This window comes from Mus caroli, unplaced genomic scaffold (assembly GCF_978045245.1).
Source record: "Mus caroli unplaced genomic scaffold, Mus_caroli_1 scaffold_2, whole genome shotgun sequence".
Lineage (NCBI taxonomy): Eukaryota > Metazoa > Chordata > Mammalia > Rodentia > Muridae > Mus > Mus caroli.
Genome location: NW_028227257.1, coordinates 86,173,940 through 86,191,215, shown reverse-complemented (window position 1 = coordinate 86,191,215; position 17,276 = coordinate 86,173,940). Strand labels below are relative to the sequence as shown.

Below are 17,276 nucleotides of genomic sequence, written 5' to 3'. Positions count from 1 at the left end.
GCCAAAGGCAATGTCAGATCCAAAGGTGTGAAGAAGATCAAATACTGCATGTACAAGTGACTTTACTGACACACTGTACTCTGTTAAAACTAAGGTTGTAATCAGCAGAATTCCTGCAGATCCAGAGACTTCTCGAGAGCTCTAAGTGTCATGATAGTCACAGAAGATCAAAAGGTTGGGGCTGGTGCCTCACACCTGTGATCCTAGCTAGCACTTGGGAGGCTAAGACAGGAGGATTGCTGAGAGCTCATTGCTACACAGTGGTTCCAAGGTGAATTCTAGGTTAGGCTGTGCATGGTGGTTTTAACAAGAATACTTGGGTCTGAAGTCCATGGAACTATTTTGCGAAGGATTAGGAGGTGTAGCCTTGTTGGAGGAGGCGGCTCATTGGGGGTTTAAAAGTCCACACTAGGCTCAGTCTCACGTTTTCTCTGACTACTACTTGTGGATCAAATGTAAGTTCTCAGCTATTGCTCCAGTAGAATGTACATATTTGTCTGTCTGCTGCCAAGTTCTTTGACACGATGTTTATGAACTAACCCTTTAAAACTGTAAGTCAGCCCCAATTAAACCCTCTCTTCTTATAAGTTGCTGTGGCCATGGTGTCTCTTCATAGCAAAAGAAAAGTAACCAAGACACCGGGTTTTGGAATGAAACTGTGTCTTAAAACAAATGAACAAACAGCTTGTAAAGATCTAATTTGAGAGCTTGTAATTACAAATGCTCTCTAGTGCCTAGCACTGATGATGCTGGAAGTCAGCTGCCCTGTCACGGAACTTGAACAGGGATGGATGTGTGGTGTGAAAGTTTCCTTTAATTGTTTTGACCATGTTAAGGTGATGCCTCTTGACATAGTTCTAACCCAAGGGTCTGTGGTGCTAGTGCTTCAGTGAAATTTTTGCTTCCAGTTACCTATGCTGAGCCTCCAGCTTCTGCTCCAGTTTTTGCTGACACAGGACAGCATGCTTCCTCTTTATAGCTTGCTCAAACCCAGGTTTGGCTTGCAAAGCATGGTCGTAACAGAGCACCGAATGGTTATACTCCCCGAGCATCTGGGGAGACAAAACACACGCACACATACATACACACAGGGAAGAAAGGTTAACCATGGCTGGCTGCATCTGTCCAAAGCCCTCAGGATTTATCAAGTCACAGCTACCTCATTCTGTAGTGAGAACTGTTTTGATCAATCCCCACAACACCAAGGAATACTATAGCTGGAAAGGCCTACAATCTTTAAGAGGTTTATTCTGCAGTTTACAGTTTCAGTTTATCTATTTACTTTGTTCAAAAGCTCAGAGTGTTATGACACATTATGGAGCTGTTTTATCCCCTTCCCCCCAATTACTTTATTTCCATTGTTCAGACAAAATGGGAAGGAAACAGTCTGAGAAAAAAACCAAAATGAAAACGACAAACAAAGCTCACCCCCCTCTAGCAACTGTTCTATCTCAACAAACAAGAAAGTCGTATTTACTGCATATATATTCCCCAGTGTGTAATAGCTGGTGAAGAAGTCACTGTCATCCAGAGCTGCATGGACCACGACGGCAGCATCCGCAGAGAAATGCGCTCTGTGTAGAACATTGGCCAAATTGACCAGAGCAATGTCTTTATTGTGCCTAGAAGAGAGGAACTGCGGCTAGAGGTCAGAGCGCACACGTCATGAGTCTGTGAACCTGTTCCTGTTTCTTGTCTCATTTTTAAATTACTGATCATCTTCCCTCAACCTAACAGTTACAAGTGTTGCCACAAAAATGAGATCTGACAGAAATTTTATGATTTAAAAATTCATTTACAGTTTATATTTGCTTTAAGAGAAGTTATCGATATTAGGGCTGGGAAGGTGGCTCAGATCATGGACCTTCAGCACTCACAGAAAAGTCTGGAGTGGTGGTGTCACTGTCAGCACAGGATTACAGGAGCTTGCTGACCAACTGGCTAATCTAGCAAAAATGTCAACTTCAGGCTCAGTGAGAGACCCTGTCTTAAACATAAGGTGGAGAGCAACAGAAGAAGTCATCTGATGAAGCCCTCTGGCCTCTACACATGCAATGTGTGGGTACAGGCACTCATGAGCATGCCTGTGCACACACAGCACACCCACCTACACACATACAAGGAAAGGTGGGCTCAACTCATGCTAATTCTTCCAGTGTATGTCCTGGCACTAACATCTCAGGTGAGTGACAGCCTATCTACTTTACATACTTTTCTCCTTAATGAATGTTAGATACACAGCTTTCAATTTGAACTTACTGACACCTGTGATCCTTTCTCTTGAAGAGACTAATGATGTCTTTGATTAAGAGACGGAGAAGTGTGTGATGACAAGACAACACTGCTTTTTGTGGTTTCCTGTGTTACTCTTTAACAGTCCTCAGTGGTGCAGCTGATCTGGAGGCCCGAAGAAGAGAAATCTTACCTGGAAGAGAAGTGAAGCGCTCGCATGGCACACTCCACTACCTGATATGGCTCATTTTTTATTCTCCAGTAAAAGGAAGCCAGGTTATACAGTACCCAGGAGGAAGCATTCTAGAGAGAAACAAAATAACAGTCAAGTATAATCAAAGAAAGGTTTGTGTTTTTGACTGAGGATTTCAAAATGGGCACAATTAAGACACTGGCTCTTCTGAAACTCAAGATAAAGCAATAAGAACACGGGGATACAGCCGAAAACCACTGCACTGCTCCAAAGATCCTTATAGCGCCATGGTGGGAGACTGATGCAGGAGGATCACCATGACTTTGAGGCTACTCTGTGCTACAGACACAGTGAGTTCCAGGCCAGACTGGACCTCACAGTGAGAACCTATCTCTCAGAAGCAAACAAGCAAGCAAATAAACACACAATGAATACACACAAAGTGCTGTCATGATCAGAGGGTGAACACCCCAGCCCAATTTTCCCGGTTCTTTACGCTCTGTGAATACAAACACACCTTTGGAAAGACACAGTGGAGAGGGTAACTTCACTTTAAAAATAATTGGAAAACGCACAAAACTTTTTTCTTGCATTCAAAAATCATCTCTTGATATACCGTTATGTATGTGAATAAACTATACATAAGTGTTATAATAATATCTAATACCACTATAATTGTACTGCTTAGAGACAGAACTGTATTTTCTTCTTGAGACAAGGTCTCACGTAGCCTTAGCTGGCTTCAAACTTGCTATGTACTCAAGGATGACTGTGAACTTCTGATGCTCCTGCCTCTGTATCCAGAATATGGACTTATAAGCATGCACCAGTCACCACACCAGGTTTATGCAATGGTGAAGCTGGAAGTCAGGGCCCCAAAGGGCTAGGCAAGCACTACACCAACTGAGCGACACCCTCAGTCGGTGCGTCTTAGGAACAGGGAAGGAGAGAGCAACAAGTACCTGCTAAATTCCCACACTTGCCTGCATGGCACGTCTACAGTCTTGGTTCATGCTATGTAATTCCCTACTTCCCTTTTATTTTTTTCTTCCTTTAGTTTCTGGAGATAGAGTCTCTCTGTGTTGCCTATGCTTGTCTTGAGCTGGTGGGTTTAGGAAAGTCTCCCAACTCAGCCTCAGGGTAGCTGAGACTACAGGCACACACTACCAGGTAGAAATTCTTCTGAGAAAATTACAGATGAATACAGTGGTAAGTGTCTAGGGAAAAGAACAGCTGTAATGTGCACTGTGTGCAGATGCATCCATGGTTAGCTTTCTTACAGACGTAACTGATAGAACCTAGTTTATACCTCCATTACTTCTACTAGTTGTTTTTTTTTTTAATTAGTTTAAATAAATCTTTTCAGTATCTTTTCCTGGTAAAGGGAATGACTCTACCCATGCCTCCTTCCTATTGAGTGCTATACTTTGTACCAATGTAATCATAGCTCTGCATCTTTCTTTATGGGAACAAGCAAACAACAAGCATCCTGAGAGGACCACATGCCTGGGCACGCAAAACATCCTAGCTCAGTGAGTTGCTGGGTGACTCACCTTCTGTAGGCCTTCGTGAATGAGATGACCTATGTCGTCGATACTCCTTCCTAAGCGTTTAGACAAATATGTGAAGATTGGATCTTCTTTAGGTAAGAGAGGGGCAGAGAGATTAACTCTCTCTTGTACACCCTAAAGGAGGAGGGAATTTCAAAAACAGTTAAAAAAATATACAGGCTATGTCATAAGAAACTCAGTATCCAGTAGCATTTATTTTAAAGTATTTTTAAGATCTAACAAGAGTAGGTAAAATTATAAGGAAAGGAAATGTTTACTTTTTATAATAAGCATAAGGCCAAAAACAAACAAACAAAAAACCACAAAAAACAAAAAAACCCCCAAACAACCAAAAAGTACCCTCCACCCCCAAAGTTTCCCACTTACTCGTAAGTGCTGAAAAGCATGTATACTATATGGAAGCTCTAGGATTTTAGTACAATCAGGTTGCTCTGGGTCTGGAGGGACAGGAGATTCTGTGTCTATGAAATCCTCAGGCCTAAAATCAAGAAGCAGCAGGTGAATGACAGAGGTAAAAACAGAGCTTTGAGAGACAGCTAACTTTCTCATGTTCTCCCTGCGTCTCAACATTACATAGCCAACACTTGTGGCTTTCCACACAACTGCCATAAAAAGTCAAATATTTGAGGAATTCAAATTAAAAGAGATAAATGAAGAATCAGAAAATAATAGGAGCCAAGATGGTAGTCTTTCAAAGACTGTTAAATAACTGTTAAATTCTTTCTAGAAATGTCACTCAATGCCCTCCCATGCTCTGAGTAGCTACGGATCTTAAGAGCTTTTTGTAGTATGATAGATAAAACTGTTTTAGTTTGTACTCATATGATAAATTCTGAGAAATATTTCCACATGTTTACTAGGTATTTGGGTTTTATTTTTTACTGTAAACAGCTCAGTTTTAAATCATGGTATAAAAACAGCTAATTGGTTTGCAAGCTTTCTATACACATTATGTGTTTTGAACTTTCAAATTTTAATAAACCCATCGATGATGAAACATTGTTCAGGAACCTCTTACTGATTCAGGACAACTTTACCTTTGGAAGGAGAACGGCTTTACCTGATGTCCTTGCTCTCCAGAGTTATATATGTGCCGTCATAAAGGTCCAGGTCTCCCAAAGGCACTTTGGCCTTGATGCAGTCGGGGTCTTCTTTATTGTGTCTCTGTTCCAGGCCCGTGTCTCTGTCCTCATTCTCCTCTATGTGAATTTTCTGAGCAACTAGCTGTTTCTGTCAAGAAAATCAAACCCAGGGGGAACAGTGAGCTGGCTCAGCTGGAAAGGTACAGGCTGCCAAGCCTGAGGATCTGATCTCACAGCAGAACTTCTGACAAGCTGCTTTTCAACTACCATGAGTTTATGCATGCACTTGTGCTCTCACACACAGACACACACACACATGCACACACAAATATAAGCTAAAAGAAAAAAAATGGATTAAAAATATTTCAGCTAGATGACACTGAAGCCAAAGGAGAACTTAACGAGCGCTGACCCTGTCTAGGAAGATGAAGATTCTAGAATGTCTTTAGTTACACCTCCTTCTCTGAATGGTACCCATATGAAGGATTCATTTGCTCTGTTATTCTCTTAAAATATTATTGATCCAAAAAACCCCTCAATTCTATGCATACATGGTTTTATGCTGATGTATTACTCTAAACCGCTAAACCTAACACTTTTTTTTCTTTTTGGTTTTTCGAGACAGGGTTTCTCTGTGTAGTCCTGGCTGTCCTGGAACTCACTTTGTAGACCAGGCTGGCCTCGAACTCAGAAATCTGTCACCACTCCCGGCTGCTAAACACTTTATTTTAATATTGCATGTATCAGCCATTATAGCTGTACATTTCCACACAAATGTGTATATAAAAACATATCAATTATTTTTTTCAATGCTTAAGTTGCTTCTCTAAACTTTTTTCTTTACTATAAAAACAAAACAAAACCTAGCATTCACATCAGGTGGCTCACAACAGCCTGTAATTCCAACTGTAAGGGATTTGATGCCCTCCTCTGGTCCTCACGAACACCGACACTCACACGCACATACCTGGCACACATACACAAATCTTTTTTAATGACCCGATCACTGGGACAAAAACTTGTATCTGGGTAGGTCAAAGGTCCTAAAGGAAACCCCAGGACCAGAAGTTAGCTTAAAATGTAAACACTCATCACTGTAGCCATAGCTCAGCATCTCTCAACCTTCATCACAGACACTTCTTTCTGCTATGGATGGTGAGCTGCAGTCACCATGGTCAAGGTGCAGAAAACCAGACGCTGTGGAGAGAGTGCTCAGCCCTGTGGAGACATCAGTATCCCACTCCAAGGCTCTCCCCTCAGAAGAGGAGGTGGATAGAGCCTAAGAGCCTAGGGCAGCAGAGACTGTGAAACCGTCCTCCAGACATGACAGAGACACAACAAAACCTTAGGGGCTGGAGAGATGGCTCAGTAGTGAAGAGCACTTGCTAATCTCCCAGAGGAGCTGAGTTTAGTCGCTAGCATGCCTAGCAGGAGCTCACAAACACCTGAAACTGCTCCTGGGGATCTGATGTCCTCTTCTGGGGGGGCTGCACTCATATGCACACATCCCCACAAAGACATACATGTTTATACACAGCTAAAAAATAAAATTAAAAATAAATATCTAAAAATTATTTTCCTATTAAAAAGAGCACATCCTATATCCTACAATCTGTTTCAAATGGTCTCTCCCAACCCCACTCTCTTTCTAATGTATATAACAAGCTTAGTCATGTGACCATCTCTGGGCAATGGAATGTGAATAGACATGTAATTTTTCAGAACTTTTTTACCTAAACATTTTTAAATTTTATTTATTATTATTATGTGTATATAAGTGCCTCCATTGGCATGTACGTCAAAGGCTAACTTTTGGAGTTGGTTCCACAGTGGATCCTAGGGATCCAATTCTGGTGTTAGGCTTGTGTGGCAGGCACTTTTACCCACTAGGCCATCTAGTCAACCAGTCAGTCAAAACTGTAGACAGGTTCATTCGGATTACTTGGGTGTTCCTCCTTGAGCTTCTACCTTTCCTTCGTGAGATTTTTTAACTTTTAAGATTCATTTATTGTGTGTGTGTGTGTGTGTGTGTGTGTGTGTGTGTGTGTGTGCCACCATGTAGGTGCCAGGAATTGTATCCTGGTCCTCTGGAAGAGCAGCAAGTACCCCTAACTGCTGAGCCATCTCTTGCCCACCCCAACTCACCCTCCATTTTAATTTTTTATCAGTAAATACTTTTGTTTTTGAAAGAAAATAAATTAGAAGCCTAAAACTATGATACCATTGTCACATATTTAAAATAACAATCTCTTAATATTAAATACCAGTTCATGTTCAAGTACCCAACTATTTCTCTTCCCTCTTTCTGAAATCCAGTTTTACATCCTTGCTTGAATCAGAATCCAGCTAGCCAGGGCAGCCTAGTGCCCAACAGACAGGCCTGGGCTACTCTTGGCCTTCCTGAGGGAAGCTGCTTCCTGCAGTGGGCAGCACTCAGTGGAGACAGATCTAAGAAGCTGAGAATGGGAGACTCAGAGCTCAGCCCTACATGAAACACCAGTGTAAAGCTCACCACAGCAGGGATGAGGGACACTACATCAATCAAGAGGAGGCGGGGGAGTGGAAGAGAAGAGGACAGGGGGGTGCTGTGAAATAGCATCTTCTGGACATGACATGAGACCACAATCATCACCTCAGAGGAGCTGTGTTCACCTATACAAGCTCAGGCAGCCAGAGTCCCAGCACAGACAGGGCACAGATGATGTCAAAGTCCTATCTTATACTGAGGAGTTAGGGGAGGGAGAATCACTCTTTGCTGAGGAGACAGATGGTCCACAGTGGGCTGTTCAGGCTACAGTGGACGGCCCCACACCCATGAACATATTGGCAGCATGAAAATGACTTCGTAGTTATTAAAAAACCAACATGAAGCTTGGAGGGAGAAATGTCAGGGTATATGAAAGGAGTTGGAGAGGGAAATAAGAGAGTAGGTACATATTTCATTGTATGATTTTAAAAAATTATATAAAAATTTCAAAAATACAGTCTTAAAAAAGAATACCATGAAGTCCACAATACAATTGTTTGTTTAAGTCTGTTCCTATTTAGTAGTTACCACATTATCTCCCCATCCTGCTTCTCCATACAATTTGTTTACAGAATCAGGCCATTTGTTCTAGAGAATCCGCTAGTCTTTGGGAAAGTTTTAACTGAAGTTCCCTTAGTTCCTGAGCATTGCCCTCTGGGTCTCTCTAAGTACTGACAGGGGACTCTAGCTAAGAACCTGTCCATGTCACAGATTTCTTAGTGTGATGAAGCCTGCAGGCTTCTCTCAGTATTTTAAACAGGTAAAGGAACAATGAGAAGAAACTGGTGGTAGGAAAATGATTGATGTTGTGGTTTAATTACATTTTTGGCAAGACTACTTAAGCTCTTCCCACATTTTTAATATATGTGCTGAAAATATCCAATGGGATTCCCGTTCATTTCCTCCTGAACATTATACAATAATATAAACTGTTTAACTATGTCCCACTCCAACTACATATTGTTATAAATTCATACAGTTTATTCTGTTAGGACACCATAAATGAATAAATTCAGCAGCTTTTCCAAGGCTCTAATATCCCCACTGTATATGCTATATACTTCTATTCAATTTATTTCTTCTTCATAGTGCATCCCTCATGTTTTCACTCAAGTGACATCTGGGGTTAGAAAGCCTGCTGCCTGTATGCCAGAAAACATCTTCACTTTGTAATTAATCAGGCCAAAACTCTCCAGTATTGCTTTACCCTATCCATCTCTAAGTCCTCCACAGCAGACTCCTGTCCTGACGTGGCTTCCAGGGTCTACCCAGCTCCAGTCAGCACCAGATCTTACTTAGCATGGTGGAGTTTCTACTCCATGTCCCTGACATGCTGCTGAAATGAGGGTGCAGCTCCTGAACTGAGCAAAACTTGGTTGTACCCACACTGGAGCCATGAACCTGCCCCTTATCTTACCCAGAGTACGGCCAGTGTCTTAGTGCCGCAGAGCTGAATGGCCATGGCTATGCTCCCCATTCGTGCTGCTATTTCTTTCTGCTTCTGTAGGCTTCGCCATTCGTTTTTCTATTTGTATTTGTATCTCACCTATCTCTCCTGTCTATATGAAGTGAGCATAAATCCTCACACTAAACTTACTCCAAAACTGGTGGATCCAATGCTTTTCCTTTGCATTTCAATTATTGGATGAATTAATCACATATCATTAAACTGAATGCTTTATTTATGTCACTAAAAAAGTAATAGCAGAGGCTGGAGAGATGGCTCAGTGGTTAAGAGCACTGACTATTCTTCTAGAGGTCCTGAGTTCAATTCTCAGCAACCACATGGTGGCTCACAACCGTCTGTAATGGGATCCAATGCCCTCTTCTGGTGGTTCTGAAGACAGCTATAGTGTACTCAGATATATATATATAAAAAAAAAAAAAAAAAAAAAGCCAGCTCAGTGGTACAGTGGTTGTACAGCATGCTCTGGGTTCAGTGCTCACAAAATTGTACTAGTGAGGGTTTTGCTGTTTGTTTTTGTTTGTTTTTGCTTTCTGGGTTTTTTCATATTTGTTTTTTCTTTTGGCAACTTGACGCAAGCTCAGTCACCTGTGAAGTGGTGAACTTTAACTGAAAAAATGTCTCCATCAGACTGGCCCATAGCTAAGTCTGTAAGGGAACTTTCTTGATTAAATGACTTGAGGTTGGAGGGCTTAGCCCACTGTGAAGGGTGCCAGCCCTGGCAAGGCAGTTCTGGGAGTTATAAAAAAGACAGCTCACCATGAGCTAGTAAGCAGTGTTCCTGCCAAGGTCTCTGCTTCAGTTCCTGCCCCTAGGTTCCTGCTCTGACTTCCCTTCCTGATGGAATGTGATGGGGACACATAAGCCAAATAAACCCATGTTCCCCAAGTTTGGTCATATTATTTTTTAATAGAAGCCAAACTAAGAGAGAAAAGAACAAAACCTCCTCAAACTAAAACCAAAGAACAAGCCTTGAGCCTTTTGCCTTCAGTTCTGCCATGTCTGCCCCGAGAGTCTGAGAGCCTGGGCGGGTCGTGGGTCTAATCTTCAGGTCCGTTTCCTCCTTGTAAGTGGAGATGGTCCTTAGGATCCTTTCTGCTCGAAGGCTCTTTAGTCTACACTCATTACTCCCGCTTATTCCCAATAAGAAACTGGCATCTTTCTGTAATTCAGTTTCCTTAAAATTTTAGATATTATTTATACTATAATGTTAAGTACACAGTTTATGTCAATTTTTTTTTCCCAATCACTACATGTTATTGAGCAAATCCAGCTCATAATATGACAAAATCAGTGTCTAAAAATGCTGCTTGGTTTGTTCATCAAACAAAAGTTGTATTTTACTCTTTCCACATATAAGTTTCAAGTTTTCCTGGAACAAACTGGTTAAGACTTTTTGATTTAACCATAAGAGAAGATGAAACTGAGACCCTGGTTTTTACTCCTTCAGAAAGAATGAAAATTATAATTTTTAGGTTTTATGAAAACCTCTTTTCCTCTTTTTTGTAGCTAGTACCTCACTGTATACTGGATTGGTCTGGACCGCATGGCCTGGGATGATGGTGTGTGCTACTTGCCCAGCTCCTTTCTCCTGACTTTTTTTTTTTTGATACAAGGTCTGTATAGTCCTGGAACTATTTATACAAACCAGGGTAGCCTCAAAGTCACAGAAATCCACCTGCCTCTCCGCCTCTAAGTGACCAAATCCAGCTCCTTTCTTTCTTTTCATATTTTACACATGCTCTTCTCAGACCATACCTGAGAGACATTCTCCTTCTAACAGGTGGGTGGGCGGGGGACGACGACAGGGCGACACAGAACCTATTGTAGGGTTAAGTGAGGAGAGCATTAGGTTGCTACCTACTCCAGGGCACTTCCTTTGGTGGAGAGGGTGGTGTAGCTGGGGTGGTAGGGAGGTGGACACGAGAGTAGTCAGTATTATTACATACACGTGTAAACTCTAGGAACAAATTTAATTAAGAAAACAAATACACACATACTCCACTTTGACGAAATAATTTGAAAGGCCCTGTCTCAAAGCAAGATCTCAAACCTTCTACAAGTCATCGAACTGGAGTTAATGATACACTCTAGCTGTCCTCTGACCACAGCCAGCTCCCGGGAGGCAGATGCTTCGGCTGCACAGCACACATCCAGTGGCCTCACCTCCAGTTCTTTGAGGTAGTTAACTGTTGTTTCTTGTCTCATTAATATGACTAGGTCATGGGGATGCTTCAAGTTCATTGGTGAGTCCACCTACAAGAAAGCAATATATAAGTCAATTACACCCCACTTCATTAGTGTCTCCTTGGAGGAACAAAGCTTCATTTACTGATTTCAATTGCTAGCCCATCACCATTCTAGCTCGTGTTGGCTGCTCAGTACGTCTGAAGGGGCAATTCAAACGGGACTGCATAGGAGGGCTGGGGGCTGCTCAGTAAGAGCACAGCAGGTACAGCATCCTAAGGTTTTCCAGCTCTTCTAGTGAAATCAGGAGGAGAAGTCGTCAGTAACAGACAATGAAATAAACTTCTTATATACTTTCCATACTTATAATAGCAAAAGATACCAGATTGCTTAATTTTGACAGCATGTTTCATATTTAAATAGACTTGGAAATGATAAAAAAGAAAATATTAAAAATACATTTTGAAAGGCCATGTGGAAAAAATCATAAATCAAAGATGATGTAAGATCAGCTATACAATTATTACATGTGCATGTTCTCTGATCAACGGGTCAGGTGACTATGCTGTTCATCTGCAATATAAAGATGAGCCCCACATACTGGCAGCAAACTTAGAGATTTGCTCTCATATCTGTAGGATTATTTGCAACATTTGTTAATAAAATGTTCATCACTAGTACATGATACTTCACTTAGTGAAACAAACTCTAGGACATTACAGCATTCTTAAACAGGGAGACAAACCTACAAACAAGATAGTCACCACAACATTTTTAGCTAAATAGACATTAAATACTTAACTTCATCAATGAAGCAATAGAGACACTGGCTGTCTAATACAACCAGACAAAATAGAAAATGTGAAAGCTACAGCTAGTGGCCCAAGTATAAAAAGCTTCAGATAGAAAACAAAGAATATCTGATTACTTGCATCTTGTCCAGACCTCAAGCAGCAGAAATTCAATGGAGTTTCCAGAAAACCAAGAACCCAGAGGGCGGGTGTCAGAGAACAGTCTCCTTCAGTCTCCAACACCCAAGCCCACTGTTTACCTGGTATTTGAAGGGTTTGCAGGAGAATAAGACAGATGAAGGCAACATTTGGAGCTAGAGAATAATCTTACTTGTAGATTAAGAATGCTCACATAGCCAAGGCTGCAGGACTTTCTTCACATCCCACTGGAAGAGAAGTGTATTGTGTCTCCTTGAAGCCTTTGGTTTAGCAAAGATGGAGCAGCTAACAGAGACATCAGGATAAAGTTATTAGCTGACGGGAAGGGTAGCTACTGACGGCTGGCTTTCTCCTTTTGAGGTGACAGCAAATGGCATGGAGCTTTGCCAGATAAAGGGTTAGCAAGGGAAGAGTTATGACCTGCCACATATCTTTAGTGCAGTAATTTCCAGGTCTTAAATTCTAAAATGTTACGGTAATTACCTTGGCAAATGCCAGCATGGATTCCTTTCCTTCTGAGTGCCTCTCCTCAAAATATTACTAAAGTGTCTACTTGACAACCTTGTAAATACCACAGTATCCACTCTACCCATACATTCTTACGAGTCTCTCTAGGCCTGCTCCACCCACTTATTACTTGGACTTTATAGACTCCTACGTTCTCTCTGTAAAATGTATAAAGAAGTGATATGATGTCATGATGTTTAGCATGTGAAGTTGCTCAGGAGCAAAGCCAAGAGGTACTAGAGAGAGGCAGTTTAACCCCAGCCCTCAAGGGCAGGATTGTGAGTTTGACACAAGTCTCTGGGCTACATATTGAGACCCTGTCTCAAAAATATAAAACCAATGACAACCAAACAAACAGAAGAGAACATACTGCACACTAAGATCTCAAAGTTCACTTTAACTTTTCATCCAGTGACGAATGCCACCATTTCCCATTTCCAGACAGTGCAGTAAGTGCGCATCGGCCCTGAGTCACAAAGGAAAGGCAGAATTGCTTTCACTTGCTCTATTTAAGAAAAGAACTAAGAACTATATTTAGAGCAGTGCTACACAGGGAAAGGTGAGCTGGCATTGGAAATGTGACTGCGGACTGAACTCTGTCATCTGGAAGGGTGCATCCTCCAGGCCTCCAGCTGACAGTTCACTGTTCTGCAGCAACTCACTTCACTAAAGATGATGACATGTGCCATACAATTCAACTGTATTTTCCTTAGAGTACATTATATGGGTACATGCATCAAATTATATAAAAGGGCAGTAAACACTTTACTCCTATCTAGTGACTTTTATAGATTCCACTTGTGCTTTCTCTAACTAATCAAGACATTGATTTTTTTCTTAATGAATTATTTTTATTTTATATGCATTGGGAGTTCATCTATGTGTATGTATGTGTGAATGTTGTATCCTGGAACTGGAGTTATACATGGCTGTGGGCCATCATGTGAATCCTGGGAATTTAACCTGAGTCCTTTGGAAGAGCAGCCAGTGCTCTTAACTGCTGAACCAGTTCCAAATTGAGACACTGTTCAAAGCCACATCTCCAATGAGAGCCCTAAGATAGTGGATTCAGTAAATTCATTCAGCAGCAGATGGAAACCACTTCACTGCCAAGTTAGATAAAGGTGAACATTTAAACAAAATAACCAATTTAAGTGTAGAACCATGTGTGATGTTCTAGGAAGGTAAGTCTGAGTCAATCATCAATGGTCCTTTAGAGCAGGATATGATACATTCCTGTAGTGACATTTATTTCAAGCCTCATATACAACTTATTCATATACATCAACTGTACTATCTGCAATGATATTCATTTTTACATATGAAAACAACATGGAAAACCCACTCTTCTGGCAGCAGTATAAAAACTGACATGTATGATGCACTCATTAAAAAATATATTCCCCTTAAGAACTTGAAACAGAGTATTTTTTTAATTCAGAATTTTAAGTTACGACGGGATCATGGATAGATAACACTGAAACACTAAGACACTATCATTTTCTCTCTGTATAAATCAGCAATGGCACCACTTGCTGTCTAGGTCTAGTCTTTGCTGGTCAGTACCCAGACTTTCCTTCTTTATCACAACTACATCCCTGACTTCCTCTTTCCCCATGGGGGAGCCTTGGCCAGTGCATTCTTGTCTATTAGTCACAGTGGTTATTTCTGAGCTCGGATTTCCTAAGTGAGGTCAGGTGGTACGACAGAGACTCTTATCACAGTGTCTTTTGAGGAAGCCTGAGGATGGGGCTGAAGAAGCAGAAAACCCTACCCTTGTTTACGCCCTGGAACAAACCACACCTATAGCACCTGAAGTTTGTCCGACATGCCAATGAAATGTTTATAATTCAGAAAGTGTTTGTGTTACCCCAAATGTTTTGCTAACTTTATTACATTTTAATTAATTAATTCAGTGTACACATGTGCCCTATAGGTGGAGATCAGAGGTTCTTTCTTTCCACTGTGTGGGTCCTGGAGATTGAACTCAAGTATCAGGCTATTCAGTCATTTCACTGGTCCACTTTAGCCTAAGTTTTAAAGAGGCTCTGTGAGGTCATCCTTGTGGCTCCTTTAAGATCCCTTGGGCTGCCTATTTATTTTTGTTTTTCAACTTGACCAAGAGAGAGAGGAGGAAACCATAATAGAGAAAATGCCTTCATAAGATGGGGATGTAGGCAAGACTGTAGGGCCCATTATAGTGGAGCCATCCCTAGACAGCTGGTACTGGATGCTATCACAAGTAGGCTGGGTAGTTCAGGAGGAGCAAGCCAGTGAGCAGTGCTCCTCCATGCCTTCTGCGTGAGTTCCTGCCCTGCTTAAGTTCCTGCCCTGACTTCTCTCAATGATGGGCTGTTATCCCAAAGTGTAAGATGAAACAAACCCTTTCCTTCCCAAGTTGCTTTTGGTCAGTATTGTATCACAGCAATAGAAATCCCAACTAAGCCAAGTCTTTTGTGCCATTGCACATAGTGCTGGCACACACTTATACTTTTGACAGGGGCTAGATGACTGAACCAAAAAAATGACATTTCTTTTGTGAAGCCAACTATCCTCCTCTTGATCTCCCATCAGAGACTGTATAGACCCTCCTGTATAGTCAAGCACTATATGCATACACACTACCGTATAGTCAAGCATTACATACATATATACTCCTGTATCATCAGGCATCACATGCATACACACTCCTGTATAGTCAAGTATTACATGGATACACTCCTGTATCATCAAGCATTACGTGCATACACACTCCTATATCAAGCATTACAGTCAACACACTCGTGACTGTGTCTTGATGCCACATTTGCTCCATGCTCTCCTGGAGGTACAGTGGCTAAGTCTCCATAGGTCAGAGTAAGTCTGCCCCTGACAATACATCCCATGACTAATTCAATTAACTTATCTTCCTTGCCTGAGTTACTTCCCTATCAGCTGAAAAAACACAATTAGATAACTTCTAGGTTCTTCTAAATTTTTAACCCTACCTCTGTCACATTTTTTTTTACCAGCCTGACTTTCATCCCTGAACAAAAACAAACAAACAAATAAACAAACCAAAACCAAAACCAAAACCAAAAAACACTATTCCAACCCATGAGACTGCCATATCTGCCCTATTTTCCACTTGCCCATATAATCTTGCCTTGCTTGGAGCAAGGGTGATTTACAGAGTTGCAGTTAAAAGTTTCTTCTGGTACTGAAGTGCTTGCCATGCAAGCATTCAGTCCTGAAAGCAAGCTCCAAGCTATATAAAGAAACCAGGGAGTGGTGGTGTGTACTGGCAAAGTAGAAACAAGTAGATCCTCGGGGCTTGCAAGCAGAAAGCCTTGGAAGAAACCCTGTCTAGAAAAACAAAAGGTGATGGCAACCGAGGAACAACACTGGAGACTGTGACTTTCACATGTAACCCTCCCACACATGTATGCGTATGCACACATGCACACACATACACACAGACAGACAGACACACACACACCTACTTTTTGTTAAACTGTTCATTTGCTCCAATTAAGCAGTGGCTATTTCTTTTCTTTTCTCCCCCTCACCCCCACCCCCAGACAGGGTTTCTCTGTGTAGCTCTAGCTGTCCTGGAACTCACTTTGTAGACCAGGTTGGCCTTGAACTCAGAAATCTGCCTGTCTCTGCTGCCCAAGTGCTGGGATTAAAGGCATGTGCTACCACTGCCCGGCGCAGTGGCTATTTCTAAGTAGTAGTTCATTGTATCATGCAAAGCTCTCTGTCGTACAGCTCTTAATTAGGTACATGGGTTATTTGGCCTGCATGTATATCTTGCACCACATGTATGCCTGGTACCCAAGGAGGCCAGAGGAGGGCATGGGACTCCCTGGACCTGGAGTTACGAATGGTTGTGGGCTGCTATGTGGGTGCTGGGAATTAGAACCTAAGTCCTCTGCAGGGCCATGCAGTGCTTTTAGCTGCTGAGCCATCTCTAGCTGCATGGGTTTTTAATGCTAACAAAGTTCAAGCATTTCCCCCCTGATTATAACTAAGTATTGTACTTCAAATATCAACAATATAGACAGGATGGGGAAAAGAATCTCACTTTCGGAGTTATCTACTGTTAGATATGTCATGATAACTTCTACCCGCCCCACTGCTATGTGCATATCTTTACAAGAATCAGACATGAGCTTCATTGCATGACTCAGTAGGTAGACACTTGCCAACACTGATGAACTGGGTTCCACCACTGGCCACCGACATGGTAGGATGAGAAAAGCTTCTCTGGAAAGTTTTCCTCTGATCTCCACATGAGTATAATCCATACAAGGTACTTTCCAACATAGCCAGTCAATCAATGTAATCATTTTTAAAAATGGGAATAATAACTAGTGTATTACACCTTTCCCTAGCCCACTCCTCTGCCGACCTATCTGGATGCCTCTCCCAGTAAATATAGATGGATCATTACTCTTACTTATGCTGTGTCTATGCAGCTATGTGCATTTGTGTTCATGTGCATGTGAAGACCTGAGGGCACCTTCAGGAATCACTCTTCATGTAATAGCCACCTTATTTCCTGAGACAGGGTCTCTTAC

At 41.7% G+C, this 17,276-nt stretch overlaps 1 protein-coding gene across 4 annotated transcripts in view; it reads right to left on the bottom strand.

Moving 5' to 3' along the window:
- The window catches only part of Ttc17 (tetratricopeptide repeat domain 17), a 103,142-nt gene that overhangs the window by 72,698 nt on the left and 13,168 nt on the right, over nucleotides 1-17,276 (bottom strand). For all 4 annotated transcript variants that reach the window (XM_021154024.3, XM_029474324.2, XM_029474326.2 and 1 more), the window contains exons 2-8: nucleotides 11,237-11,326; nucleotides 5,057-5,226; nucleotides 4,363-4,474; nucleotides 3,979-4,110; nucleotides 2,426-2,535; nucleotides 1,478-1,622; nucleotides 913-1,052 (exon numbers count right to left, since the gene is read on the bottom strand). In XM_021154024.3, coding sequence (XP_021009683.1) covers nucleotides 913-1,052; nucleotides 1,478-1,622; nucleotides 2,426-2,535; nucleotides 3,979-4,110; nucleotides 4,363-4,474; nucleotides 5,057-5,226; nucleotides 11,237-11,326 — 899 coding nt within the window. The remainder of the gene's footprint in view (nucleotides 1-912; nucleotides 1,053-1,477; nucleotides 1,623-2,425; nucleotides 2,536-3,978; nucleotides 4,111-4,362; nucleotides 4,475-5,056; nucleotides 5,227-11,236; nucleotides 11,327-17,276) is intronic.